The sequence below is a fragment of the Genypterus blacodes genome, unplaced genomic scaffold (genome assembly GCF_046128005.1).
Source record: "Genypterus blacodes isolate CSIRO-AG114 ecotype Tasmania unplaced genomic scaffold, CSIRO-AGI_Gbla_v1 ptg000073l_1, whole genome shotgun sequence".
Lineage (NCBI taxonomy): Eukaryota > Metazoa > Chordata > Actinopteri > Ophidiiformes > Ophidiidae > Genypterus > Genypterus blacodes.
This window is the reverse complement of record NW_027466883.1, coordinates 4,429,920-4,457,835: the sequence shown is the minus strand read 5'-3', so window position 1 is coordinate 4,457,835 and position 27,916 is coordinate 4,429,920. Positions and strand designations below refer to the sequence as shown.

Sequence of the window (27,916 nt, the reverse complement as noted above, 5' to 3'; positions counted from 1 at the left end):
ATCGAAATTCTCTGGTTAGGAGCCCACACTCACAAATGACTCCATCTGAGCTCTGACACTTAGGTTGTCTGCTTCTCATTTGCAACTGTAAATCCTGTCCTGCTCATCTTGTTGATTTCTCTTACTGAACATTTAATATTACCTGTAGTATTTATGTTCTATGCATACAACATACAGGCACATCTCAATAAATTAGAATACGGTCGTCTTCCCCATGATGGTGTCGCCGACTGAACCAGGCTGAGAGACAATTTAAAGGCTCAGGAAACCTCAGCAGGTGATTTGAGTTAATGAGCTGATTAGAGTGTGACACCGTGGGTCCACAGTATTGAACTTTTTCACAATATTCTCATTTCCTCAGTCTGAATTTGGGGTTTTCATGAGCTGCAAGCCATAATCATCAAAATTAAATCAAATAAAGGCTTTAAATATTTTACTTGGTGTGCAATGAATCTATAACATATTAGTTTCACTTTTTAAATTGAATTAGTAAATTGACTATTCCATGATATTCTAATTTGTTTAGATACAACTGCATATTCTCAGAGAAATTCAGTACATATTCAACTAAATCAGCAGTGGGAAAAAGTGCTCAGTCTGGTCTGCCAGTGTTCTACTATATTCAGTGTGATATACAGTCCTAAATTGACAAAAATCGTTTGCATCAAGCCAATTCTATTAAAACTTCCAAAACACAATTGGTCATTACATATTTCACTTTGTCATAATTTCAGAGGTTTATGTTTGATCAGATTAATGCTCTTCATCTCAGCAGCCATTAGTTGAAGCCGTCTCGTGCATAACCATGCTGTTGTTGAAAGTTTTGCCTGTTATAGACCCGTCACACCTTTCACCCGTGAGCTGTCGACTCACAATCTCTCACTCGTTTTCACTTGATGCGCATTGGAACATCACCTAAAATCCCTGCAATTCCTCCCCTTTCGCAGATTCTGTGTGAGAAGTTTGAATATGCAAGTTTCTAGGTGATTTTGGCATATTAAAGATTTCCTGTTGGAATTTGCCAATAAAGGAGATGATAAAACATCCTCTGCAATCTACCCAAGGTGAAAAGTTGCCTGGTCGCCCCGCTGATGACAGTTAGACACGAGGACTTGAAAATAGGGGAAACTGCCCTGGCCGGAGCGTACAGCATGTCCCTGGATCGTTGTGTTGTACTGCAGTAAAATTGTAGCCAGCCAGCTCGCTACACGGGGAAAGTCATTAGGCTCGTTCCCATGAGAGTGTCATCACTTATCATGCCAGCTCCTGATATCCTTCTTGACCCCCTTAAGTCATTACAAGTCTTGGAATTGTACTGCCCAACACCTCACCTCACCTCACTGATAGCGCCGCAGAGAGGACGGCTTCCATATCTCCCGTTAGCCAGCCATGCATGATGATGATAATTCGACGATGATGTTTAGCTATTTGATCAGAAGGGCAATTACAATGATAATTTAAACAGACGACTGGATTTGTTGTAGTGAACATGATGAAGGTCAACAGTGTAAGCTGTTATTTGTGTATTTATAACATTACATTACATTACGATCATTTGGCAGACGCTTTTATCCAAAGCGACTTACATTACAGTTACCACCCTTTGCAGAGGGGGGGAGCAATTGAGGGTTCGGTGCCTTGCTCACGGGCACCTCGGCAGGGGCTCGAACCGGCAACCCTCCGGTTCCCAAACAGAAGCTCTACCCACTGAGCCACTGCCTCCCTAACATAACAGCACTAATGCTGGCATTTGCTTGCTTATTAGCGACAGACCGTGCGTCTTCCCAGGTCTCTGCAGTCATTAAGCTAAGACATAGACAGGAAGTGAGGCGATGAAGGTTGTCCACAAAGCGCGTGAAGGCTGCACTAGGTATAGTCCACGCACATAGAACTGGAGACGTGAAGGAGCCATGATGCAGTGGTCAGGCCTCATTGTTGATAGTGTAGCTGCTCATTCAAATCTCTGTGATTTCCCTATTTGATCATCTCTGTGCAGCGGGTAACACTGCCACCACGCTGTCTTTCTTAGTTTTGTCAAAGGACAGTGTTTACCGTTTTATTCTCGTTAACTCAGATGAGTGCTGGTTGTTATGTAGTGCTTAATGTCAACCTTTCTGAGCATTTGTGAATTTCGCTGCGTTTCCTTTTCATTTGTAATTTCTGATCTTCCAGCTGACATCAGTCTTTACATGTTCCATCTCTCCCTCCTCCTCTCTGTATCCACCCAGATTGCAACCCCAAAATAAACCCAAACAGAATTATCAAAGGAGCCAGGGATTAGGTGTTAAATGCTGGATGTGCTGAATAGAGAGCTTTGAAGTCTGTAAGGCTTTGAGGCTAAAATGTCACCCGTTGGAATCAAAGTCTAATTTTCACTCCCGTGACGGCCTGGCCTCACCTCCCCTCTCCTGCCCCGTAGATCGAGAACGCAATCTACTATAGGATCAACAGCTTTCAGTTCTAATCTTCATATTAATATTTGCCGCTTCCTGTCCTTTCACCTGGTGGGAACGGAATGAGAAGCAGCTCTGTGTGGGTCGGGGGGGCCACCAAGCAAAGGTGAGACAGAGGTACTGGTGTATTACTGTCAGCTGATGGCTAACCAAGTGTGTGTTTAGTGGTACAGAAACGGTGAGAGATCCGTGCAACGCTAGTGGACAAATTGAACATGAGTAGAGGGGTAAGGGAAGACAGATGTGCAAAAGAAGGAACACAAGATGCTAGTGTACAAGCTCAAAGACCCAAAAAGGAAATGTGCGTAGTCTCCAGAATGACCACGTTTGCATGCCAGCAGTGTTTTGATTATTTGTCCGAGCTGTCATTGAGCCTCATACATGGACAGAATTAATAGGACTCTACCCTTGTGAGTATACATGATGTGTTGCATAATTTCAGTGCGAGGCAAATCCATTGAGGAAGTGCATGCAGAGGTTTGCTCGCGCCAATTAAAACATTTACATGCCTGAATAAATCGATTTGGTAATCACATAATCTTAACACACTTCGATTTGTTGCCAGATGTAAGGTGCATATGAATGGATCGAGAAAGAAAAGTACTAAGTAAGGGGGAACCAGGCGAGGAAGGAGAAACTACAGAAAAACATTTTTAACTCTGGCCCTCCGAAGTCCAGTAAGTCCGGTAAGTTTAAGGGGAAGTTAGATGTAAGGTGTCTTCGGCATGAGGAAGAGGGAGCACCTCACCATGAGCTACCTTTGGTATGAGTTGTTGCACAACTACTTTGTACGATCGGGGGAGGGAAAGATTGAGCGAGTGAGGAGGAGAGCAAAGATGGGAGCAGGCACCGCGCCGGGGTCTAAACTTAGATTGCACCATGAAATCAATCTTCTCTGTGGTTGGTGCACATCAGGTAAAGAGGTGCTGGTGTGAGGCAAGCTTAACAAAAGTTTAAGAAACAAAAAGCACGACATCGCTACTGACTGTGCTCCTCAATACATTGCCAAACACTTTGTCATAGATCCCTTTAAAGGTCGTTGTTGGCAGTTGTGTACTGTAAATGTTGGGGGCCGGGTTGGTAGCTGTGTCGTGTTGTTTCCCCTCATGTTACCGTGGATTCCAATTTGCCGTGACACACGGTACTGAATCAACGGTTTGCCGATTTCCATAAGCCTGGCGAGGCTAGCTAATAAGGAATTGGTATTCTCCCCCCGGCTTGGCCCTGCTCTTCGATAAGCCCTTTGCGCGCACAGCCAGAGCCTCAGCATGATCTCATTTCCTGTCTCCTCACCGCCACAAACAAACGCCATCACAGCCACAATTGTTCTGCTTCTCTGAGCTTTGGTAGAGTCGCAGTTGTTCTTGTTGTTCACACAAGAACGAAAACGCAATGCACACACACACACACACACACACACACACACACACACACACACACACACACACACACACACACACACACACACACACACACACACACACACACACACACACACACACACACACACACACACACACACACAACAAACCCGCTCTCTAAACAAGTTTCTATGGTGCCTGCAAGAGATCCATACATCCCAGTTTCACAAAACCTCCCGCTCATAAACACACACTGACATGCACATGGATATGCTCACTACATTACCCGCCTGTGGTGTAGCGATAACAGTGGCTAAACAAAAGCATTTCAATGTCAATGTAAGCTCTTGTCCTGAAGGAGGCTTTGTGTGTGTGTTGTGAGTTTATTTGCATCCATACAATATTTTTCTTTAATTCTCAATAATTGCAGAACCGAGATAAAAGTAAAACAGAAGCAGCAGCAGTGAGGGAAAGAAGCTGTGCTCATTCTGAGTGCTGAAGTTTGTTGTTGTAAAGGACAGCAGTCAGGGCAGCATGGGAGTCGACCAAGCAGCAGGACCGGTGTAAGCTAACGGGTTTTACAGGGGAACAGAGGACGCAATGTAGTCAAAGAGCAGGCGGGTGTATCTATTCTGCTCCTCTGGCTGCACTGACTGGACTTCCTGGCAGGCCCCCCAGTCCTGCACCCTCCCGATAACTCTGACCGCTCACCCCCCGCCTCACCCCTCCATTGTTTCAACGTTTCAGCGGCTCAAAATGGAGGCTGCCCTTTCTAACGGAATATCAACATCCACGTGAGGAATGCCAGACCTTTGATACGGAGTCAGGGGGAGCAAACAAGACTAGCCTCTATAATTAAACAGAGTCTTCTTTTATTTCCCTACCAGAGTTGATCTGAGCCCGAAGTTTTATCAACAATTTAGAATACAGACACAATTAAAGAGTTCGGAGCGACAGAACAGACTGACTTCGTGTTGACTTTCTCTGTCAGTGCAAACCCCGTGCAAGACTTGTGAGTGCTTTACCAGACTGCGCGCCTGCTCCGCTCCATGTTTGTGTACACGGCCCTATCACAAATTAAGCGCGTCTAGCACACACACACACACACACACACTCGCAGCCCCCCTCGACAACAAGCTCTCATTTCACAGAGAGAGATGGTCATAAAATTTGAGCCACACAGATATACAGACACGCCGAGCATGTGTAACCGCTCACCCCGGGCTCTCTTTGTCCCCGGCTGCCCTCGCAGATAAACTTAAGTAGCCGGTTTAAATCTCGAGTGGAAAGAAGCGGTTGAATGTTCTGGCATTTTGCCCCCTTATCCTCATAATGCTTCCCTCTCCCTGTGCTTGAAAAACGAGACGCTGATTGCAATTGTTTTCAACAGGTTTGTGTCCGATATCTTTCTGTAGCATTTTGGACATTCGCGCAGCAAACACAAATCCCCCGCCCCCCCCACCACCACCATCTGTGGCGTTTTTGATATCTAGATCTTGCTCAGTCCTTCATTGCTGTATTTAATATATTCATGGTGTGCTGTGTAAATCTGATGGGATTTGTGCTGATGGGATTTTGTATTCCCCCGGCTAACACTCTGTATGTGTCTGGTAGGAACTGTCCGGCCTTCGCGGGGACGATCACGGAGAAGGATTAAGGGACTTTGTAAACCTTGTTAGTGTAACTCATGTAACATTTTGTGTATCCCCAGTGTTGCACTGCAGCTGGAAGCGGAGGTGCAGGTGGAGTAACAACCCTGTGCTCCCGTCAACCATAGCGTTTGCCGAACAGGTTTAGAGGTTTTTGTGTGTCTGTGTTGTGTAGGAGTTAACGCAGCACTATCCCAGAGCCCAAAGCTCATGGTTCTCCCTCATCTACAGCGGGTGCCGTGATTCAGACAGGCAGCTCCCTTCCTTCTTTGCTTGAGGCTGTGTGTGTGTTCCTGTGTCTCTGTAGCCCAGCTGCTGTCTGTTTGCTTAACTCCAAACTTGAAACTGTTACTCGAGCTATTTATAAAAAGTGTGTCTGTGGTGTACTAAAGGACGGCGCGGGTCACCTGTCACCCGAGTCTCCGCAAACCGACGCTGCCTTGCTTCTCCTGTCCTCTCTCTCTCTCTCTCTCTCTCTCTCACACACACCACTGGAGTTATAGGTTCAATCAAGCCACAGGGTGCATCTTTGCGCCCAGAGACAGACGGGCTCTGCCGCGCTCCGTGACAGGGACAAGGAGAACAACAGCCCGGAGTTTCCAACTGTTCTCGCTACTATTTATTTCCGTAGTTGCGCAGGAGGAAATGCTCTTGACACCGTGTTAGATTTGTTACCTCGTTGTAATTAGATGTGACTCCTGGTAGCCGTTTAGGATTTTGCAGTGGAGTTGTTGTGTTTGTAAGCGGATGTGACTGTTTTTAAAGAAGTGAACGCTGCATTGTTCAGTGTAACGGCTGACTGTAATCCAGAGCCTTTTCATTGAGCTTTTAAACAAGATTTGGACATTTTTGTGTAAATATCCCCTTTCAATTGTGTCACAAATGTGTCTGTTATCCTTCTGAGTGTGCGGTTTAGACACGAATGGTTTGTTTGGCTCTTTATACTCTTTATACCCCCCCCCCTCTCCAGCTCTCCTCCTTTCCTTCTGTTTTTATTTTGGCTGAAAATTGGCTTGGATTATTTCGACACATTTTTCCTTCATCCCATTGGAAGCCAGTCTCAAGTGGAGAGGATTACGTCGGTAAATACGTTTCCTTCTGGTGCAAAGCTGCAAAGCCACTCACCAGTGAAAAGGGGCCTTGATAAGAAAATTGTGTCAAGCAGAGTACCTTACCTCACACCTCACCCCCCCGCCCCACACACACACACACCCTCTCCACCCCACTAGCCCTGTCTTCCCTCACTTCGTCCCTCCGTCTCTTTAGATTTTGTTTAGCCTCATTTATTTCCTGTAGCCCAGCAGGCTTTGCACAGGGAACATAGTGATGATGACTAGCCCAGCTTGGTTAGGCGAGGCTTATCCCCGCAAAGCGAGCCATGTTTGGCACATGCACTCCATCCCCTCGGATGCTCAGTCAGTTTGAAATGTTATTATACTGAGCACAACAGAGAATTTGTCTACACGTAGCGTTTACATTCCTGTATTTCTGCAGCTAAAGTGTGAATTAAAGCATCAGTATACAGCAGACAGAAGCGTTTGGGATATTGCACATAAATGCATAAATATATTTAGTGCCTCCCTCCACACGCAATATCAACTAGTCTAACGCCGGTGTACTTTGCATCTAATAAGTAGATTTGTGTTTGTATAATGCACCTTAAATTATGTGTCGGTACAAGTAGGCTTTATTTTTTATGCACATTGTATCATAACGCTTTGTGTACAAGTTAAGACGGCAGGATAATCTATAATACATTTCACATTTCATCAACACCGTCTGTACACATGGATAAAATGCGTGTAATGTCAGGAGATGTCCCTCTCTAGAAACAAACAAACAGACTCTGAGTGAGCCAATTTGAAATAGTTCAAGAGATGTGAGTAATGAAATGTTGCTCTAACTCTACATGCTGTGTATGTACAATGTGGTCAGAGTCATTATTTAATGACCAAGTGGTCACGATTGGGCTGTAAAGTAGGCAACAGAATATGTTTTTAATCACGTAGTAATTACTTTGGTATTTAGGAAATGAGTCGACAAGAGGAACAAGCCATCATCTAGTTCTACTCGTATTTGACAATCAAACCTGATTCATGTTTGTTTGACTGGAAATAAGGGGGAGAGTAATAAAATAATAAGTGTGAGGGCTAAGCGACTACACTCCTTTCCTCTCTCCTTCTCCAGGAGATGAGGAAAGCAATGCTATGTGTACTTGCAGCTGTGTGTGTCGTTATGGCAGCAGAGAAGTGAGATCCAGCAATCCCAATGTCATTCTCTCTGGATCCTCATGGAATGTGAATCTGCGTGTGTGTGTGTGTGTCTGCAAATTAACTGCCTTAAAAAACGACTCACTCATTTATTTCCCCCCTCTCTCTGTGTCTCCAGTATAACTTTGTGGGGAGGATCCTCGGCCCTCGTGGACTCACAGCCAAACAGCTGGAGGCAGAGACAGGATGCAAAATCATGGTGCGAGGCAAGAGCTCAATGAGAGACAAAAAGAAGGTAAGAGTTGTGTCCCGTTTGTGAAATGAATGATCAAAAACATTATTTCTCCTGTGCCCCATATTCATCCCCAGGCATTGAACTTGCTCTGTGATATGCTACACAATAACGGGAACCATGTATAGACTCCCGAGTTGTTGCCGGGTGGCTGCATTCCGACATCTGATAGTGCTGATTGCAGAATGTTGTGCAGTGGAAGGCACAGAGGCTGGAGTAAAGCAGACGGCCAAGGCCAGGGGCAGCCTCTATTTCCAGACCTGCTGAGCTGTGGTGGGAGATACAAAGGGCTAATGTTGTGTGTGCGCTGACCCTGAGCGCATCGGGGCAGTGGGCGGAGCTCCACCATTTTGAGTTAGACGCCTGTGTTGTTTTGCCTGCAAACTCTGTTGAATCTTTAGGAAATTCAGCACAGAATGCTTGAAACCTCTATGAAATTAGTACTGTAGTGTTGCCAGCGCCGCCCCCCCTCAGAGTTCACTTCATGGCATGAACATGGATTTAGTTACAACGGCAACATTTAGTCCCAGAGCAAGCAAGCGTACATTTAGTACACAGCGCCCATGGGATTGTGAAATGTATGTGATTATATTTGGTAATGTTCATTGAAGTTGCCGTGAGGACAAATAGACAGAAACATTTCCAATACAATGAGCCACATTTGCTTGATGTGCCAGGTAGAGGTGCTACGTTTACAGCATTTCCATATGCCAAAAGTGTATTTTATCCCCCTTTATATGGGAATCACCTCCTACACACGCACGCACGCACAGGCACATGCGCGCGCGTGTGGCACACACACACACACACACACACACACACACACACACACACACACACACACACACACACAGCCCACAGCCCACAGCACCTTGTATCACAAACATTCTGCATATACACGCAGATGTATTCAGATTTTCAGCTGAATCACAATTGGACAAATTCCATTTTTGCTGCAGGCCCGGCTTATGCTTCCCTCTTTCTCTTTCCCAGCTCTTTTTTCCTGGGATTAATTTCTACCTCTTCTTCTCATTTCCCTTGGAGTGTGTTCATTATCATAGAACACGATGGAGACACTCTGTGGTTCTCTGTTTGGAATTAGATGCAGCACTAGTTAAAGGGACGTGAACACACTGGAGCATGTACACGCACGCAGGCACACCCACGCACACACACATTTAGATGCTCGACTCGGCTCATATACATTCACCTGTGATCTTGACTCTTTCTGTGCATTGTGTATTTACACTGCTATAAATTACCTGTCAATTACACACACACACACACACACAATTCTACATAATCTGTACCTGGTGTACCAACAGCACGGCTGTCAGCCCCGAGCTTATCCGCCCTACAAACCAAAGGATGGCACAAACACACTCGCACACACTGTGTAGATCTCTTCAAAGGGCTCCATCACCGTCTGATGAAAACACTGCACGTCTTCTGTACACATAAGACTTTATTCTGTCGTCAAAGGAAAACAATACTCGGTGCCTTATCACTTCATCACCCAGCACTATGTTTCTGTATAATTTAATCCCAACACTTTGAATTCTTTATTTATTCTTCCTCGCTGCTTTCTGTCTCTTCCCTCAGCATACATCTGTGCCAGCTATATATATACTGTGTGTGTGTGTGTGTGTATATATATATATATATATATATATATATACACACACAATATATATACTTACAGAGGTTTAGCCTAAAGCTGGGGAGAGAAACACTGGACCACATTTGAATGTATATGTGGAATTCTGTGGTTTCGGTGCATTTCTCAGTTCTTTGCTTGTCGGCCATCAATAAATCATATCAGTTTAGCCTGGAAGACTTGGGACCGGCCCAGGTGTCTCATAACCGTGGCTCAGCCTCAAAGCCACAGCTGTAGCCTCCAGTCAATGCATCCTCAACCTCAGTATTTTAGCCTGATGCCCCGTGGCAGCAGACGAAGCCACGGGAGAAGCTTAGCCAGCGTGTTTATTCAGCATCCATTAGCGGCAGCATTTTTATGCTCTCAATAATTCAGCTGGCTGCTCCCTCCCGAGCCGCACCGCCTGCCGGGGAGTCGGCCCACTGGAGCTGCGCGGCGGGAGAGAGCCAGGCAGAGGGTGGCAGGCAAAGAGGGAGGGGAAGATGCAATATGTTATGAGGGAGCGAGAGAGCGAAACAACAATGGCACAGTGGAGAGGGAAAAACAGATCAAATAACGAGCGGCAAAGAAGCGGCTAAAGGGAGGGAAATATATGAATGCTGCTTATTAATGCAGCAGAGACTGATACCTCCGCTAACATCCCACATGTAGTGTGTGTGTGTGTGTGTGTGTGGGCGGGTCAGCGTTTATTGTCAATGTGCCCCATGCTAGGCCTCCTTTAGCCTCCCATCACTGAAGGATACTGGATTAAAACAGTGTGAGATGGATGACATAGACGACCTATGATTACTTATTCCTCTACATTATGATTTCATGTACTGTAGGCGATTACTGATATTAAGGTGTGTGTGTGTGTGTGTGTGTGTGTGTGTGTGTGTGTGTGTGTGTGTGTGTGTGTGTGTGTGTGTGTGTGTGTGTGTGTGTGTGTGTGTGTGTGTGTGTGTGTGTGTGTGTGTGTGTGTGTGTGTGTGTGTGTGTGTGTGTGTGTGTGTGTGTGTGTGTGACTTGATGTACAGGTTTGACAGACAACAAGGCTGTTGAGAGAAACCCTTTCCCCAGACGGCAGTTCACACTCTTACAAGACCAAACATCAGGTGTTTGTGTGATTCAGTGCACATGTAGTTTGCGTGGTACATCAGAGGCTTTTGGACACTCTTATGTCACTGTGTATTTGTTCTGACAGGACTGATCACACACTAGTTCCACTGAGATCTTTCAAAGGGCTCATGGCAACACACACACACACACACTCGGCCCCCTCTGTTTTTGGAAAAGACAGTGTAGCATGCGTGCTATGTGCGTTGCAATGATAACTGTGTAAAAGTAGGAAGGAGAAACACCCCAATAGAAAGCTCTTTCCTTGTAAGGCTTGATTTAATGTGGCAGCCAGGGTCTCTCAGGTTTTTACCTTTACAGTAATGCTAAATGCAAAACAACAGCAGGAACACTGCCAATTAAATCACACAGGTATGTTATATCGACCACAGCCCAATGATTTTCCTCCCTTTTGCAAAACCAATTCCCTAATTCCATTTTGGCCACCGCACAGTGTGATATCACACTCAGCAACACAGACGGCTGCGGCGCTCCGAGCCACACTGAGCGTCCTTTGCACTTTGAGAATTGCTCTGTACCAGATAAATTTGCTTGGTGTTTTGCTGATTGTACGCAACGTAATAGCTAAAATTGTGGTATCAGCACGGTCACTGGCAGAACAGATTAGGCCTCAGGACCGAGCCCTCCATGCCTGCCAGCCAGCAGACGTAGCCGTGGTGCAGCTCATTTTATTGCTTAAGAAGTAATGTGTGGCATTGGCAATCAATACGTTGAACTTGATTGGCCTGTTGGCACTGAAGCGAGTCCACTTGTTTTGTCTGGAGTTGTTTGGAGGGGACTTGTTTGGCCCCCCTCTTGGTTTGTGATTGCGCAGTCCAGTGCGACCTCACAGCTTGTTTTTGATTGAATAAGGAGAGTAATGTCTGATGATGGAGCAGAAGGCTGTGCCATTAACTGGTGACCAGCAAATTAGACAATGGAATTACAAACTGAACATATATGGCACAGGGAATCCATTCAGTGAGATTTGATTGAGACTTGTTCTTTTTGTCTGCAAATGTGCATATATAAGCACTCCTCTCTTTTCTTCTTCCCTCTTCATCCGCCCTTCTTCTCGAATCAATTTAAGCTGAACTGGAAATAAACTCCTTCTTACTAAAAATGTCTTGTGTTAAGAAACGAAATACTTGTGATGTCAAACTCGTCGACATCACAAGCAAAATCCAACCAGAACAACATGCCGCTGTTTTCCTCCAACACTCACTTCACACTCTTCCTTCCTCCGTCTCTCTCTCACTTGCAAGTTCTCCCCAGTATGTCGCAAAGCTCTTTATCAGTGATGAGACGTCTCCCGCTGTAGCCTCACCTGGCCTCCTGTCCTTTCGTGCCCCTGTAGCCCCCCGACCCCCACCCTCCTGTCCCCCGCTCATATTTAGACTAAAGGCTCAGTTGAAGGAATTTCGGTCTTGGGTTTTAAATTGCAGTGTTGCCAGGACAGAATAAGGCCGACCCTGTAGGAGCAGAGTGTGTTAGATAGGTAGACTGACCCTCAGCCCGGCATTTGAAGCCCTTGTGTCTGCAAATACACACCCTCTTGATGTGTCCTTGAACAAGATGTCTAACCTGCTCAAGGGTGTTCTGTTCCTTACCCCGGTATCTGACCTCAACGCTGAAGTGGAGCAGTTGAAAAGGTATTGACACACTCAGTAAAAGAACAGAATTTATGTGCCGCCAGATGGAACTTTCCTTTGCGCACTTGCTGTCCAGTACGGCCTCTGGAAAATGGGAGAAGGGGGGGGTTCACCTCATGAAACGGTCTATTTCTGTAATCATTTTGTATGTGGTGTCACTCACATGGAAAGCTGAGGCCCAAAGATTTCAAGGGCTCAAGCTTGGGAGGTGTGAAAGCCGGCAGGCAAACAGGTGTCGGCCAGACGATGGAGTCAGCCAACGTAACTGACAGTCGTTCTTTCCATTCCTATTCTTAGATCAGTCGATGTTGTTTGTGTGCGATCTGAGCCTTATTTATTGATGTTACATATTTTTCCAAAACGGATTACCCATTGGTATGTGGTTACTGCCATGTCCACCTGTGTGGATGTCCTCTTCAAAGGCCCAGCATTCCGCTCGGCTCTTCCCCCCCCACCCCTCTCTTTTCTCACCCTTCCACCTCGTCTCCCTCTTCTCCCTTCCTCCTGTTTGTCATGCTGTCACTTTCCCTCAGAGGGCACACAGTGACCTTGTTCACAAGCAGTCAAGCTGGTGTGTGGGTGTATGTGTGTGCCGATGCAAAAGTGTGCGTGTGTGTGTGTGTGTGTGTGTGTTTCACAACGCGTTTCAGCTACAGCCAGGCAAAATCTGTCGTAGGTGCTCGCATACCATGGACACACACACACGCACGTTACTTTACAGACAATGTCAGGTGGCTGTGTGAAGGTGTTAGCTGAGGAGAACAGGTGTGTCCTCAGCTAAGACCAGATCTACATATACAGTAAGCACCTACCGTGGGCTTTTATGGCCAGTTGCCTGCCTACAAGCGCCTACAGCCCTTGCCGCCTGTCTGCATCGTGCTGAGTCACCTTCCAGTCCCCACGTGTCCCCTAATAGGCCATAAGCAAACAGCCATGGTGAAATAATGGCCTACTGCTGAAACTAGGCCCTCCCCCCTGTGTGGAAAAGGGGAAAACGAGAGTGGAATATTGAACTTTCTCTAGTGTGTGTGTGTGTGTGTGTGTGTGTGTGTTGCAAAGAGCAGTGCCATGGCAACAGCTCTCTGTGGAGTAGAAAGCAGGTGGGTGGCACTCAGCTCTACTCTGTGTGGGTCAGCGTGCGTTCAGCGCTGGTTTGACGTATTGAAATCGTGTCAGGTGGACCTCCTGCTGAGCACCACAATGCATTATTTGTAATTAGACACCCTCACAGTGGAACCTGCCTCACAAATTAGCAGCAGTGTGAAGTTGTGCGGTTGTATGGGTGGAGGCATACAACACAGTGTTCATCCACGACTACACAAACCCGCCAGGTCAAGTCTCAGGCCTCATTTGGAAAAGATAATTATGATCCTGATTTCAAACTATTGTCAAACGATATAAATATCTCTGCTGTGACACAAGAGAATCCGGGGTGAAAATGGGCGATCTTGTTCTGGCTGCACTTCAGAAATGTGTGCATGCTTCCATGGTTGTACCGTGACTCGCAATACAACCTCAGCAGAGGCTCTGTGTGTGTGTGTGTGTGTGTGTGTGTGTGTGTGTGTGTGTGTGTGTGTGTGTGTGTGTGTGTGTGTGTGTGTGTGTGTGTGTGTGTGTGTGTGTGTGTGTGTGTGTGTGTGTGTGTGTGTGTGTGTGTGTGTGTGTGTGTGTGTGTGTGTGTGGCGCATTTACTGTCAGCGGGACAGCCAGGAGAGGGAGGAGCAGAGCTATGTTGAATGTAGGAGCGTGTATGATTGGGTGTTTGTCCGCCTTTAGAACATAATACAATGCCCTGCACCTTGTGTGATGGTTTCCTGTTTAACTGTGTTGAAGCGTTGTGGAGCAGTGGTGCCTGGTCCCCATTACGGCCCATTTTTGCCTTTCATGAGCAGTAGTGTCACAATTTGGCATGATTTGAGTGCTTTGGTGCTGCCTTTGCACTCCACAGGATCTATTATTGCATGGACACTATTGTCCACAATAAAAAAAAAAAAATTGAAGTCAAAAACATGAGGCACACTCATGCTGTTTTAGATTTCATTGTTGCTGTATTCCTACTTGCAGAGTTGGAGAGACATGAAAGGCCCAGTCCTTCTATTTTGATTGCCCCATCCATCCATCTTTCACTGATATTAATTGCTGGAGGCCTAGCTGTCGTCTTTGTCTCTCTGAAACGAGGGATCCATTAGAGACAGGTGTCCTTTCAAAGTTAAAGCTAAATAGCTGACTAAAGGGCTGCGTCTGTCATCCTGCCTGCCATCCTTCACAAGGCCCAGTCGTCCTCTGCTTCCTCTGATATGTTGTGTTACTGCACTTGGTGCCCCAAAGCACCCACACTGTCACATCCACTCACCGTCTCTCTCTCTCTCTCTCCCCCCACCCCCTTCTTGCTCTCTCCCTATCCTTCCATCTCTGTCCAGGAGGAGCAGAACAGAGGGAAGCCAAACTGGGAACACCTAAACGAAGACCTTCATGTATTGATCTCCGTGGAAGACACACAGACCAGAGCTGAGGTCAAGATGAGGAGAGCCGTGGAGGAGGTCAAGAAGCTCCTCGTGCCTGCTGTGAGTACACCAAGCACACACCACACGCACGCCCACGCACACATACATACCCACTTGCAAGCGAGCCTTTGCCTATAAAGACATTTACAATCCTCCACAAGTGCTGTCATTTGAGTTACCAAGGAGATGAACGCAAAAGGATTTGGTCAGGCTCTGATTTAGTGGCGGTCTTGCTGAGAAAGGCCCTTTCTGTGCTTTATTATCAACTACTGTAGCCAACAGGAGCCTGGAGCTGCACATGGCATACAACCTCCATCCCTCCGTTAGCATCCCTTTTTACTTGCATATGTAGGCCAGGGAAGCAGGTTGGCTGCACCTCTTGTAGAGTGGAAAAGCGACTGAATGCACACACACCCCCGTGGCTGCCATATTTCCTCTCAGCGTCCCCTCGGCCTCACTTCCTTTGTGCCACTCGACATGGTCGCTGGCACTTTGGGCATCCAGGGAGCGTAGGCCCAGTTCATGTCCTCTTGTTGAAGGATTGCTTGTCTCTATTGAGAGTGCCTGTCCCTTCTTTAGGTATTTATTCTGGTCCTGTGTGCTGGATCGCTTCAGATCTCCACAGCCTGTACATACACAGAGAGAGTGTGTTGACATACTTGCGCAAGCACGTCTACGTGTGCATATACTTGAGGATAAAGCCACAGTGTGACTGTGAAGACTAACACAATATGAGTCACTGTTACACATGCGTGCAGGCACATGCATAACAAAACCCCTGTTTGAGTCCATGACAGCTCTTGGCATCCAACACTCATCTGAATTGGAGTGGCACAGAAATAGCTTGCACACATGTATAGTAATTTGTCTGTTTCACTCATGTCGTCATGATTCAGTACCTGTCCCATTTGGTTGGTGAAGGAGAAGCTTTGTGCTTCTTGAACCTCAGAAACAGTTAATATACTGTACGCTCTACTCCCACCATGGTTTCTCCCACTCTTCCCTTAATTGAAATAAAAGTTTTATGGAGCCAATTAATGGTGCATTGCAGTCCACCAGAGGCCATGTTTCCTCCACACAAAGCATCTTTGTTAATTTAAACATAATGAAAAGTTCTTTTCATTAAACAACCCACTTAATGTGTGTTTTCATAAGCTTATCAAATGTACTTCATCAAAACTGTAAGTACTATAAAATTATTGAGTGGAGACATGAAATATCCCTTGCTGGCATTTTTGTCTTCTATGTGTCTTTATGATACTCGTGTTCAATCTTGGTTTAAATACTTTGCACCTGTTCCAAATTGGAGCAATTTGTTTTAATCTTTTGTTTGAAGGTTGGGGTAAACTGTAGTTCCTGGTCTACTGTATTCTCATAGGTCAGTGGATGTGGGGCAAGTGTGTTGTGTGGGTTGGCTGTATGGCTGAAAGTCACGCCCTTTATCATGCTAAACTAAATTGGATTAAGCTATGGAAGCGAGGAGCAGGAATCTGCCTGGGCATGCCCTGTTCTAATGAAGGGCATCTTCCCCACATTTGGTGGCGTTAAATTGCCTTTATTAAATCGTGCAGGAAACAAAATGAAGTCACGCCTTTTATTCTTATTTAAGGAACAGACTTTACTTGTCATTGAGGTGCAGGAGAGAACTACTGAGCCACAAGAGAGTGATTACCAAAAGATGGATTTTTTTCTGGGAGGGTGGTGAAAATGAACCTTAAGGCTTTTTAATGCTAGATTTGCTCTTAAACGCCTCTGAAACAACAGCTCCAGCACCCGGCAGTTTGACATGTAAGCCCAGCTGATATTGACTATTGTGTCACAGCGTCTCAACGGCTGCTCCTTCCCTTTCACTTAGCCCGAGATTGACTGACGGCTGGAACAGTGTGCTCTTGGGAAGCGGCACAGGTTCGCTCGCACCTTCTCGCTCATCTATAGTGCTCCTCGGCCCAGCAGTCTCGCAAACTCCTGAACTCCCCGTGAACTGAGGGCAGAGAAATATTGGCGAGATGAGAGACTGAGGGACGGAGGAGGAGAGGATGGGTGGGAGAGTTTGATTTAGCTCCGCTTTCAAGTGTGGATTTACTCCACTGATCTTGCCCCCATACACACAGGGATACAAATGCTCATAAAAACCACAACCACATGCATACACACACACACACACACACACACACACACCGACTACAATGCCCTACGCATCCCTTGATTCTTTAGTTAAAGCCCTCAAACAGCATCGGCAGCAGAGCTCCATTGCACTCCAGCTCACCCCCGTTCACATCCCTGCAGAGCCGTCTGCTTTAACCTGATTGGCCTATTCACCTTCCTGTCACTGGAAGAGCTGCAGAGTAATAATGATTGACCCGTGTGCAGGTACCGTCTGTGTGATTGATAGCAGACAGAGGCCAACTGCGAGTGTCACAAACCTTGACTTGTGTATGAGCGACGATGACACTTGGAATGAAGTTGCCATCGGGAATAGGAATCGGCCCTCGATCGTCTGTGCATCTGGAAGCGTGGATTAAACATAATCCATCTGAATTACCTCCATATGTTATTAATGATGTTCTGCTGCGTTGTAGTCATGTCAAACAAAAGCTTGGATGGCGAACAGAGAGATTACTTTGTCATGTACCAACATTTCTGCTGGCAACCGCATGTGCAATAGTCAGATGCACACTGCCTTTCATCCAGATGGCCTCTAGCTTTAGAGTATTTTCGATGTAAATCTCAGTGCAAAGCCAAACATGTATCACTGAACACACAGCTTTCAACGGGTAAAGCATCTCTCTATAGGGTTCATATGGTTTCTAAATGGGCTTATTGTTGTTGCTCTCTGATTTAGAGTTGATTTAATCTGTAATTTGGAAACAATGCTAATAATTATGCAGGTTTAAAATGTTGCAAGGCCTTTCAATAAGTACAGTGTTTATAAATGTTAAAAATAAGGTTTCATACATCTCACTTTGTAACCTGTTACCTGGCAAATTGGCTCCAATGCTTCACGGGCATTAACACTATAAACCTTTAAATAAGAAAAGTTTGCTGGTTGTGTCAGTCAGTTATGCTGCAGTTGAAGATATTCTTGGTCCTTTGGTGTCATGTGTAGGTGACACGCAGCAATGTGATCCCCTCACCATGACAGCTTATTTAGATCTATGACTGATCTGCACTTTCTGCTAGAAGGCTTTGGCAGATGCGACAGTGTGACGAAAGGTGACACAGACTCTGTGTGTGTGTGTGTTTGCGCGCGCACATGTGCAAGCCTCTGTGAACTGCACACACACGTCTGTCTGTATGTTGCTGTATTTCCGTTTTTCTGGCTTTTGTGTATTTATGCAAATAAGTGCTCATTAGTGTGTGTGATTGACAGCTGTATGCTGTGGACATTGTTAACGAAAAACTGTCATTGGTCCCTTCAAGTCACTGCAATGTGTGAAGTCCTTACAGGGAAATGGTGGGCAGGCAGACAATAAGAGATGGACATCTGAGCCCAGACAAAGGCCTTGTCCTTGGGTAACCCAGAGTGCCTTCGCCTTAGCACATCTAAAGAACTGCGCGGTTCTGGTGTTTCTATTTTACTTTCAGTCTCTTCTCAGCCAAATGTTGAACCAATTATTTTCTCGCAACACACACCGGAGCCTCACGAGATTCCCTTTATTCCTACCATTTGTACAGAGTATTCAGGTGTGACAGCAAAATCACAGATTCTGTCACAGGCTTTAAACACGTCTTCATGCTTCATGTGCTTCAAGTTAGCAAATATTAATTTGACCTGTTCTCCTTTTCTTGCATTTAGGATAACATAGTTTATTGTCCCTTAGGGGAAATGAGTCTGACGTAGTGTTGCAGCATAAACATAAACACAGTAAGTCCTACACCATCCAAACATGCATGCCAGCATACTTCAGTCAAATAGATTCCCCTCATCAATATGGTAATAATGATTATCTTTTAAATGAACCAAATATTAAAATCATTATCGCAGCATTCGGTCTATTTTTATTTGGTTATATTTTTGCTGAACCGACGCACATTCTGCCTTCCCATTCCACTGCTATGTATAAGTGACTCTGTTAAGGACGTCGGCTGAAACCTAAACACGTTACCCTGGAAACAAACCCCCACAACAGCACCTTAGGTTTGCTGAGAGATCAAAATGTTATATACTCTGTAGTGCTTAAGTCAGCTACCCTTTGGAGTTTTTTACTCTTGGTGGTAAAAAAAAAAGAGAAATCTGTTGATTCCCGTCTGTTGTGAATACAAATGTCTTCTGAGCTTTTTCTTTATTGCTCTCTCCTAGGGATGGCTGATTATGTTGCAACTCAAAGTTTCTTTAAAGAGGAAGTTCATAGGCACCATTCCCGTATGCGCTTTAGAGAACGGACAGCCCACAATTTTATTTAGCTTGTGTAAGATTGGGCTGATAAAGGAAGTTTAAGACCACGCACATCCCCATTGCTCTTCAATTCAGCATCCTAACACACACTGACACTCTGACCCACACACGGTGCATCAGTGAAGCAGGGAATGGTTAGATATGAGGGGAGAATGAAGCACACAGAGAAAAGAAGAGCTAGCTGGTAAAAGAGCACTTTGGCCCCAAAGAGCCACGGGCATATCTTCCTGAATGCACCGGTCCTCCTGGTGAACAAAGTGAGCGTAGTAGCAGCTCGAGCAGACCCGCAGCCTCAAGCACTTCTTTCCATTTGCAGCGCAGCAGGAATCCAGACCTGCTTTCCTCCAGCTCGCCTCTTTCCTTTGTGCTCCATCTCCCTCATCTTGCCCTCCACGTGTCTGTTGCCCTGTTTTTAAGTGCTATTTTTGGCAATTTCTTACTTAAGTGTTTGGAGCCAGTATTACAGAAGTTATAGGAGTCCTTTATGGTCCCATTTTGCTGTGGGGAGCCATTCTTATAAATGCTTTGGCATTCGATAGCAAAGTGAGATGCTCCTGCTGCCACTTGGAAAGCACTGTCTATATGTTGTGTCGGGCTCAATAATCATTGTATTGGTTCAAGGCAAAGACGGCGTTTCTGCTCTGGGCAACCATGTATTCTCCTTTGTTTGTGTTGCTGTCTCTTCGTCCCTCAAGCCTTCTCTATCTCCCATCTTGTCCTTTCACTCTCGTCTCGCCTTTCTCCGCCGTTGACCACCGTCGAGGAAGAACATACAGTAGGAGGTGTTTTTGTAAAAGGCAGACAGATGGGCCTTAATGGGCGCCAAGTTTGGTGATCTGCGGGGTGTTGTGTCTGTACTCAGCAGTATGCATCCGGCTTGGCAGAACGCTACAGTGGCAGCACCAGAAGCATTCCGAGGCAGGAGACACACAGGCGCAGGGAGAATACGATGCAGGAGAAGCGCGGCGAGGTGTTTGATGGGAAGCAGTTTGCTTAGTTTGCAATCAATAAACACCTTTCTCTCTTTCAATCCCCCCCCCCTCTGTCATCATTGTATGACAAATGAGTACAAAACACCATCTGGTGGCATCCATCCATGTGTGCCTCTCCAATTAATGATGTTTGTTCTCTTTTAGGCCTACCTGGTGGTACTTTTCTCCTTTTATTTACTCGTAATATACTTCTCCCCTTTACGTACGTCGTCTGACATGCATGGAATCGTGCCAAATGGTACGTCGTTGCAAAGGGCATATCCCCACAGTAGCACTTGAAACAGCCAATGATGAGCCGCCGCCAAATTCTTGACAGTTAGATTAGATGCACTAAGATAATTCCCACCGCTTCGCTGAAAATTTGGCAAAGCCCACAACCTAACGGGGATAATTTCATGCATGCATAATTTTGTTCCTGGTTGCTCTTTTGCCATGTTTCCTTCCTTCACTGAACCTTCTCATTGACGCCACATCATCCCCAGATAATACTGCATGCCTTTACATGCGGATACTGCTTGTGTAAATGTCATCGTCTCGGCTGAAGGACAAAAGTAGCTCTTCCCGCATGATGCCATCCAGCTGGAGTTGGCTAGGAGGCATTTCAGTCGCTAGGTAGATGTTCTTAGTCCACCTGGCAGTCTCTCTTTTCCTTTAGGATGTTATTACCTTCATCAGGCTAATGAAGGAGTTGGATTGGATTATATTAACCTCCTGATCCCCCCCCACTTCCCAGGACACCACCATTACAAACGGCTGGACTGCATAGCCCACAGTTTAGTGTGTGTGTGTGTGTGTGTGTGTGTGTGTGTGTGTGTGAAAAGCCCATCCCACCTGCACGTAGCCGCAGCCTCTCCCACATGAATGTTAATCATCTTTTTAATTAGGTTCCGTCACTTGTTGAGACGCTTGGACTGCATCACCACGCTCCGCCCTCCATGCTGTGCTTTCATCAGCTGGAGTGTGTGCGTGCGTATTGGTTTTTACCCTCCATTCAGTTAGAATATACCTTCTAGCAGGACTTTGACCTTAGGCTTCTAAGCATCCTCTACTTCACCACTCTCAGCTTCTTAACGTTGCACCCTTGAACTCATTTATCCAGCCCGTTTGGCCTCTCTTTGCCCTGCTGGTACATCTGAGGGTTGACACAGATGCGCGCTAGAGCCCTGCAACCAGGAGAGCAGATGAGAGGAAGCACTCCAGTACGGCGTGAAGTATAAAATCACCCCTGATTAATGATCTACAGGTGATAAGTGGGTAATTAGAATTGACCACTTAAATGCTTTACCACAGGAAAACAGATGTGGTTTTCCTGACACTTCTGCCAATAATGATTACGACTGTTTGCCATTTGATTGGTCAGTCTGTGACAGGTAAACATGCTTGATCCTGTCAGGGCAATCAGCATTTGCTCGAGCATGCGTGCCGAAACCTTCACTCGCTCCCTGCTCAGCGGTTTATTCCTTGCAGCCTTTGTTCTGTTTACAGATATAACTGGCAAGCTTTAGCCTGATATCCCTCTTTTTAACTGCACCCCAAACAAGCACCACCATAACAATAAAAGGCCTCTGTTCTCTGAGACCTCCATTGTTGTGTATAAGGTTCAGATGACAGAGGCCTTCAAAACTGTCCAGCTGAAAGTAGGCTCAGGCAAAGGCGTTCTGTATCGTCCTGTTACTCCAGTCTAGAAGGGATGGAAAAGAAATGTTCCACGTACACACAGAATATTTACCAGGGAAGTCTGGGAGCTCAATCATACCAGCTCCCCACCTCTGTGCCTTTGAAAGGGAAACGAGGTCCTTGATCGCCAGGCTGGCCGACGTATTCCCTCGTTTTCCCCCTACATTTTCCCTTTCCCATATTTTAAGGAAGTCTGTCTTTGGAATGCAGATGAGAAGAGAAATGTTTTCCACACGTATAAAATACATTTATACTGATATATTCTGGCTCGGGTTTGTCTCCTTTCTTCTAGTTTCCTTGTCTTTGCCTCCTTCCACGCTGCCCGTCTCTTTCCCCATCACTCTGGGTTCTTGTCTGTCCTCTCCAATTAGCGTTTCTGCACTGACCTAAAGCCCACCAGCTCTTGTTAACAGCATCAGCTGCTTTGTGGTTGGATCAGATTCTGAGCACACATTCCTCCAGTTTCAGGTTTTATTGACATACTAGATAATGATTGAGCTTCTCCTTGTGTGCCAAGTTCTTTTTGTCATGTTTGCATTGGTTGGTGTACCTATGGGTCTTTTCTTGGCCTGAGGCTTCTTCACCTGCCGTCTCTACCTCCCGGCTCCATCTGCCCATCCCCGCCTATCTCTGGCTCTACACCTCTCCTGGGGGGAAGACAGGTGGTCCCGACCCTGAAGAAAAGGTACTGCCTGTAGGGAACAGCCTGGCTAAGCCCTGACCCCTTCCCTGGTCTGGTTCCCTCTCTCTGTAATCCTCTGGCCCTACCACTGAGAGGCAGGCAGACTGCTGTAACCAATCCCAGTGTTGTGTTTTAAATGCCAGGAGATAACTGTGCATTTTGAAAATACAGCCAATCCATATCAATCAGCCATCATACTACAGTGCATGTGTCATTTAAACAAATGCTCACCAAGAGAGAACGCATAGCAAATGAATCTGTTCCCCCAAAGGGACTGTTAGTAATGATGGCGTCACTAGTGACCATGGGAACAGCCGTGTTTGATCCAGACTGAGATCATTCCTTCATTGCGTGGATCTCCCCAGGAAGATTTGCTTACGAGCTGTGTGTGTGTGTGTGTGTGTGTGTGTGTGTGTGTGTGTGTGTGTGTGTGTGTGTGTGTGTGTGTGTGTGTGTGTGTGTGTGTGTGTGTGTGTGTGTGTGTGTGTGTGTGTGTGTGTGTGTGTGTGTGTGTGTGTGTGTGTGTGTGTGTGTGTGTGTGTGTGTGTGTGTGTGTGTGTGTGTGTGTGTGTGTGTGTGTGTGTGTGTGTGTCAGTGACATAAGAGCACGGAGAGAGGCTTTGACTTCCATTCTCCCTGCTGTTCTCCTCATCATCAGGACTCAGCTCACAGAACCAGCCACAGGAAAGAGCGAAACAGGAAGGCAGGGAAAAGACTCAGATTGCTATAACAATTGTTTCTGGGTGGCATCCTTCTGTCTACCTCTGTCATTCACCAGTTCACTGGTGTGGACAGATTTGAAGAAAGGAAAAGCACACACACACACACACACACTCACTCGTGCTGCCACTGTCATACACAGAGTAAATTATTGAGTGGGGGAACACTCGTCCACACCAGGCTGGACTACACAAGATGGTGACCATAACACTCATTTTCAGATTCACAAATATAGAAACTTGTCACCCATGGTGCCTGCCAGCTCGCTGCCTCATCGCACTGCAATTAGCACACTTTCCGTCCTGTGCTCTCCCGTGACCTCTCACTGTCCCCGTCTCTCTTTGGAATCACCCCGTGATAATCCACCTCTTTTATTTCTCCTCTCTGAGGTGAAGTTGTCCTGTTTCTTGTCCTGTCGTTGACTCATTTAGTGGACGTGCTTGCCTCCCGCCATTTACAGAGTAACTCAGCCCACATGCACTCTCCTTTTTAATTTAGCATCACACACACACCTAGGTCCCTAACCACTCAGGTCTTTTCCACTATTATGAAATAACCTCCTTCCTCTGTCCTAATCCACCTAGTTGTGCTTTGGTCCTCCGGGGGGCTTCTTCAAGTGTCCTCGTGCTGTATGTGGGAGGAGGAGGCGGGCAGCGAGGCAGGCTGAGGGGCCCAGGCACTTTTAATCTGCCCTGGTCCTTCAATGGGGAGGAGAGGGACCCTGCAGGCCCCTGGCCAATCTCACTGCCTCTTTGAAGGTCCCTTTAATCCCCTTATAGGGCGCAAGCTAACGCAGAAGTATGTGTATGCATGTCTGTGCGTGTGTTTTTCTGCACACACAAACTGTTGGGTTTACTGTAGCGGGATTGTCGTTACAACCCTGCATGTCAAACAGCCAAATGCTGATCCAGAGTTGTATACGTTGTCTCTTTTATGCACAAACACACATCGTCATACATCATGCACCCACAGTAGTTGCTGGACCCCCCCCAGGGACCATGCTCGGGCCAAGCTACAACATCTGGGAAGTGGGAACACACACACACACACACACACACACACACGGAGGGGGAGAGAGCAAGCTTTCATCTCTGCCTCTCCAGTGAATGTGTGTCCCAGTGTTTAGGCAAGAAAATAGGATTGTGTAGAGCTCAGCGTTCAGAGAACCCAAAGGCCGTCCGTCAAATTCAGCTCCTGCATGCTGTGACGCCTCGCTTTGCCAACTATGGCTTCAGTCAGTTTAAACCAACTCTGTTCTAAGTCCAACCAGCCAACTCTGGACCAATCGCTTTCCCTCCCTTTGGTTTTTTTTCTCCCCTGTCTTCTGCATTTCAGTGCCAGTTTATTGCTGCCGTCTTTTGATTTGTTTGTTTGTTGTTGGGGAAATGTATTATTTTTATTGTTGTTGTAAAATATATTGTTAGATATTGCTATCTATTGTCAGACTGGTATTCCCATGGCAGTGATTTTAGTTTTATGCAGTCAGACACAGCAAAACTAAAACCTAAACATTTCTTTTTAAAGTGTGAATTTGCTTGTGGCGCTTCACCCAAATGTCATAATTTTAGTTCTTGGCCCACAATATCTATAACGTCCCTCCTGTCTAAAGTGTTCCTTTCCAGCTTACGATGCACATGTGATCTGTGGTAAACCCGAGTGAATCCCTAATGTTAACTTGGTAAACAGCTTTTCTGGGCTGCATGTGTCCAGGTAGCTCTGTCCACGAGGCCTCACAGAAGCTGGCTTGCAGGAAGTTAGATCCCTGATTTAGTAGAGGTCTCCGATGATAAGCTCTGAGTCAGGATCTCGGAATCTAATGCAAATCCCCAAGCAGTAGTTAAAGCTCCCAAATCATCCCTGGCCAAATCCCTTCAAGATATTCCCTGCTCGATTGGATGGCATTACGGGATCACAGGGACAGAACAATACGCGCCTGGCAGCCTGGTGGAATGAGGGATAAAGCTCGGTGAGCAGAGGAGAAGGAACAATGAGGGGGAAAATGGAATGTTTGAAAGAGAATGAAGACCAGTGTGTGGCAATGATGCTAGATCGGAATACCATCAAGGAGGAGGAGAGGGAGAACAGGGAGTGGTGGGAGACGAAGGCAACAGAGGAAAGTCGGACAGCTGTCTGAGTGCTGTTGTGAAATCTGTATATAGTTTTCTGGGTTATTTATGTGAAGCTTAAGCTGCTCTTAGTTACTGGAGTACTAGCCCAGTTTCTGAGGATAAACACGATCACACAGAGTTTCCACACACACACACACACCCGGCCCTTGTGCTCGACTTCTATTGGAAATGCTTTTGATGGCCGAGAAAAACAGATTTTAAATTCTAGCGGAGACGGTTAGTGAGTAGGAAAACATCATCTCTTCTCCTCTCTTTCCCCCCGCCGTACCCTTTTGGTGGCACAGTGTGAGTGCGTGTGTGTGTGTCAGTTGATATTGATGGGGCTGCCACAGAGCACCAAGGCTGCCCTCTCCGCTCTTCTCCAGCACAATAAAAGGCGGTAATAAGCCCCATAGATCCTGCAGGCAGTGCCAATGCCAGAGCCCAGATTGCCTTAACTACTCTTACTGCCATCACACACTATGAATAGCCACAGAGACGCTGTGAGGGTAAACTTCACCACCGGTTAAAAGGACTTTGCACTGAAGCGTTGTTGCATAATAGCATTTACAAAAAAAAAAATAGATCCAACACGAACTCTGAGGCTCCACGCAGAAAGTCAAGTATTAAAGTGAAGAGTTGGTTTCCTGACTTTGCTTCTTTTTAAAATGTTCCACTTTCAACTGTGTCCCAGCATGCGGTGTGATTGACAGTAACCGGGCGGAGCAGCAGTGATGTGTTTCTAATAATCTGCCGAGACTCAGGTTTCACTCCTATGCTAATGAGACGGTGCGTCGGTGGTTTCTTGCATGACTAATGCCACGCATTGCTAACTGATGCCGGCTGTGAGCGAGGGCGCGGGTAAAGAGGCTTTGCGGGAGTGTGGTGATGGTTTAAGGCGGTCGGAGCAGAGGAGAAGAGATTGCAGGAGGTTGCGTTGTCAGTGTTCTGGGGAGGGGACGCATCCGAGGGCCCATTCTCCCGGCAGACGCATTCACACAAAGGCCGAGAATTGCCTCAGAGGAAGGACACATGACACTCACCCCAGCTCCTCTAAAAACTGGAAAATGGCGTTATAGGTTTGATGGTTTGTGTAGAACAGACTGAAAATGGAACAAATCTGTGTATGTGGCATTAAAGCATCTTTTTCTGATTATTCTTGTTGGAGAGTAGTGCGTGCGTGCGTGCGTGTTACAGTACTTGATGGATTGATGGTCCTGTCCATTAAAACGTGGGAATCAGTTTTCCGTCGGCTGTATTTGCCAGATTTCGCCTCCCCAGCTTTCTCCCTTTCGACTTAAATTGATTAAACTCACTGTCGTCACGTATTTATTTAGAGAGGAGATGTTTCGAAGCGCCGCCACAAGTACTCATTCCTTCTACTTCTCCAATGCGCCGCTTCTGGAGAGTTGTTGATAAGTCGCCTTGGCAGTGCGGCGCGGGTAATCATTTTCCTCCAGATGTTAGCGTTTGGGAAAGAACCAAAGAGGCAAAGGAGAGGAGGGTGGGAAGCAGGAGAAAACCCAGCTGCTGCCACTACCAGAGCCACCCCGCCACATGAAGTCATCCACTCCTCCCTCCCCGAGGCTCCAAATACGCCCCTACCCCACACACACACACACAAACTGCACTAAGATTTTTCTTTCCTCCTCCCCCGCCTCTCGCAACCTTGGTGCTACACATTCTGTCTGTCTCTGTATCCCAGGAGGCGTTCAGGGCAGGCTGTGTTTACTGCTGAGGTAATTGGAGTAGTTTGGAGAGAACCTGACCCCGGCCCTGCTCAAGCCCAGATACTGTGCGTGTGTGTGTGTGTGTGCGCGCGGGGGTCTGTGTATGCGCGTGCACACAAATGTCTGTTTGTGATGACTGGCAGGGAGGCCAGGGAAGGAAAGCAGGCCTTAGCTGGTGTCAGCCCACTGGGGAAAAGACAAATTGGTTTTCACTCCGCTGTCTCTTTTCCCCTCGTATTCTTCGCCTGCTCCTCTTCGTCTTACTGCGTTTCCTCGCATCTCTCCCCGCCGACTCGGAGACCATCATTCATGCTTTCATTTGTACTTGCTCCTCCGCCCTTCTTCATTCCCCCCTCTCTGTGCTCATCATTTCATTTGTCCGAGCTGAGCTGTTAGTTTCTCAGACGGCGCCTTTTGCCAGATATTAGGCGGGTGCTGCCCCTCTGTTGCCGCTGCAGACGTGAACAAATGCACCCAGGCGCCTGTTGTGTTTATCTGCGGGTGAGACAGAGGGGGGAGACGAGGTTTTTAGCGGGAGAGTGAGGGTGCGGCTCTATAACTGCTGTCAGACAGCCACACATCTGTTACTCATTGATGTGCACGCCCACACACACACAGCTGAACAGGAGTTGTGTTGTCTGTAACAATCAGCATTAGACACAGTTTGCGTTTCGTGTCACTGTATTATTTGTTTATATACGTTTGCGAGCTTTGCTGAGGAGAGGCAGCAAAAGAGCG

General features: G+C 46.6%; 1 protein-coding gene across 6 annotated transcripts in view; it reads left to right on the top strand.

The window, feature by feature from the left end:
- The window catches only part of qkia (QKI, KH domain containing, RNA binding a), a 69,295-nt gene that overhangs the window by 25,480 nt on the left and 15,899 nt on the right, over positions 1-27,916 (top strand). For all 6 annotated transcript variants that reach the window (XR_012964232.1, XR_012964231.1, XM_076157601.1 and 3 more), the window contains exons 3-4: positions 7,852-7,968; positions 14,790-14,933. Coding sequence is in view for 4 of the 6 variants with exons in the window: in XM_076157601.1 (XP_076013716.1) it covers positions 7,852-7,968; positions 14,790-14,933 (261 nt within the window). In the remaining 2 variants the exon portion in view is untranslated. The remainder of the gene's footprint in view (positions 1-7,851; positions 7,969-14,789; positions 14,934-27,916) is intronic.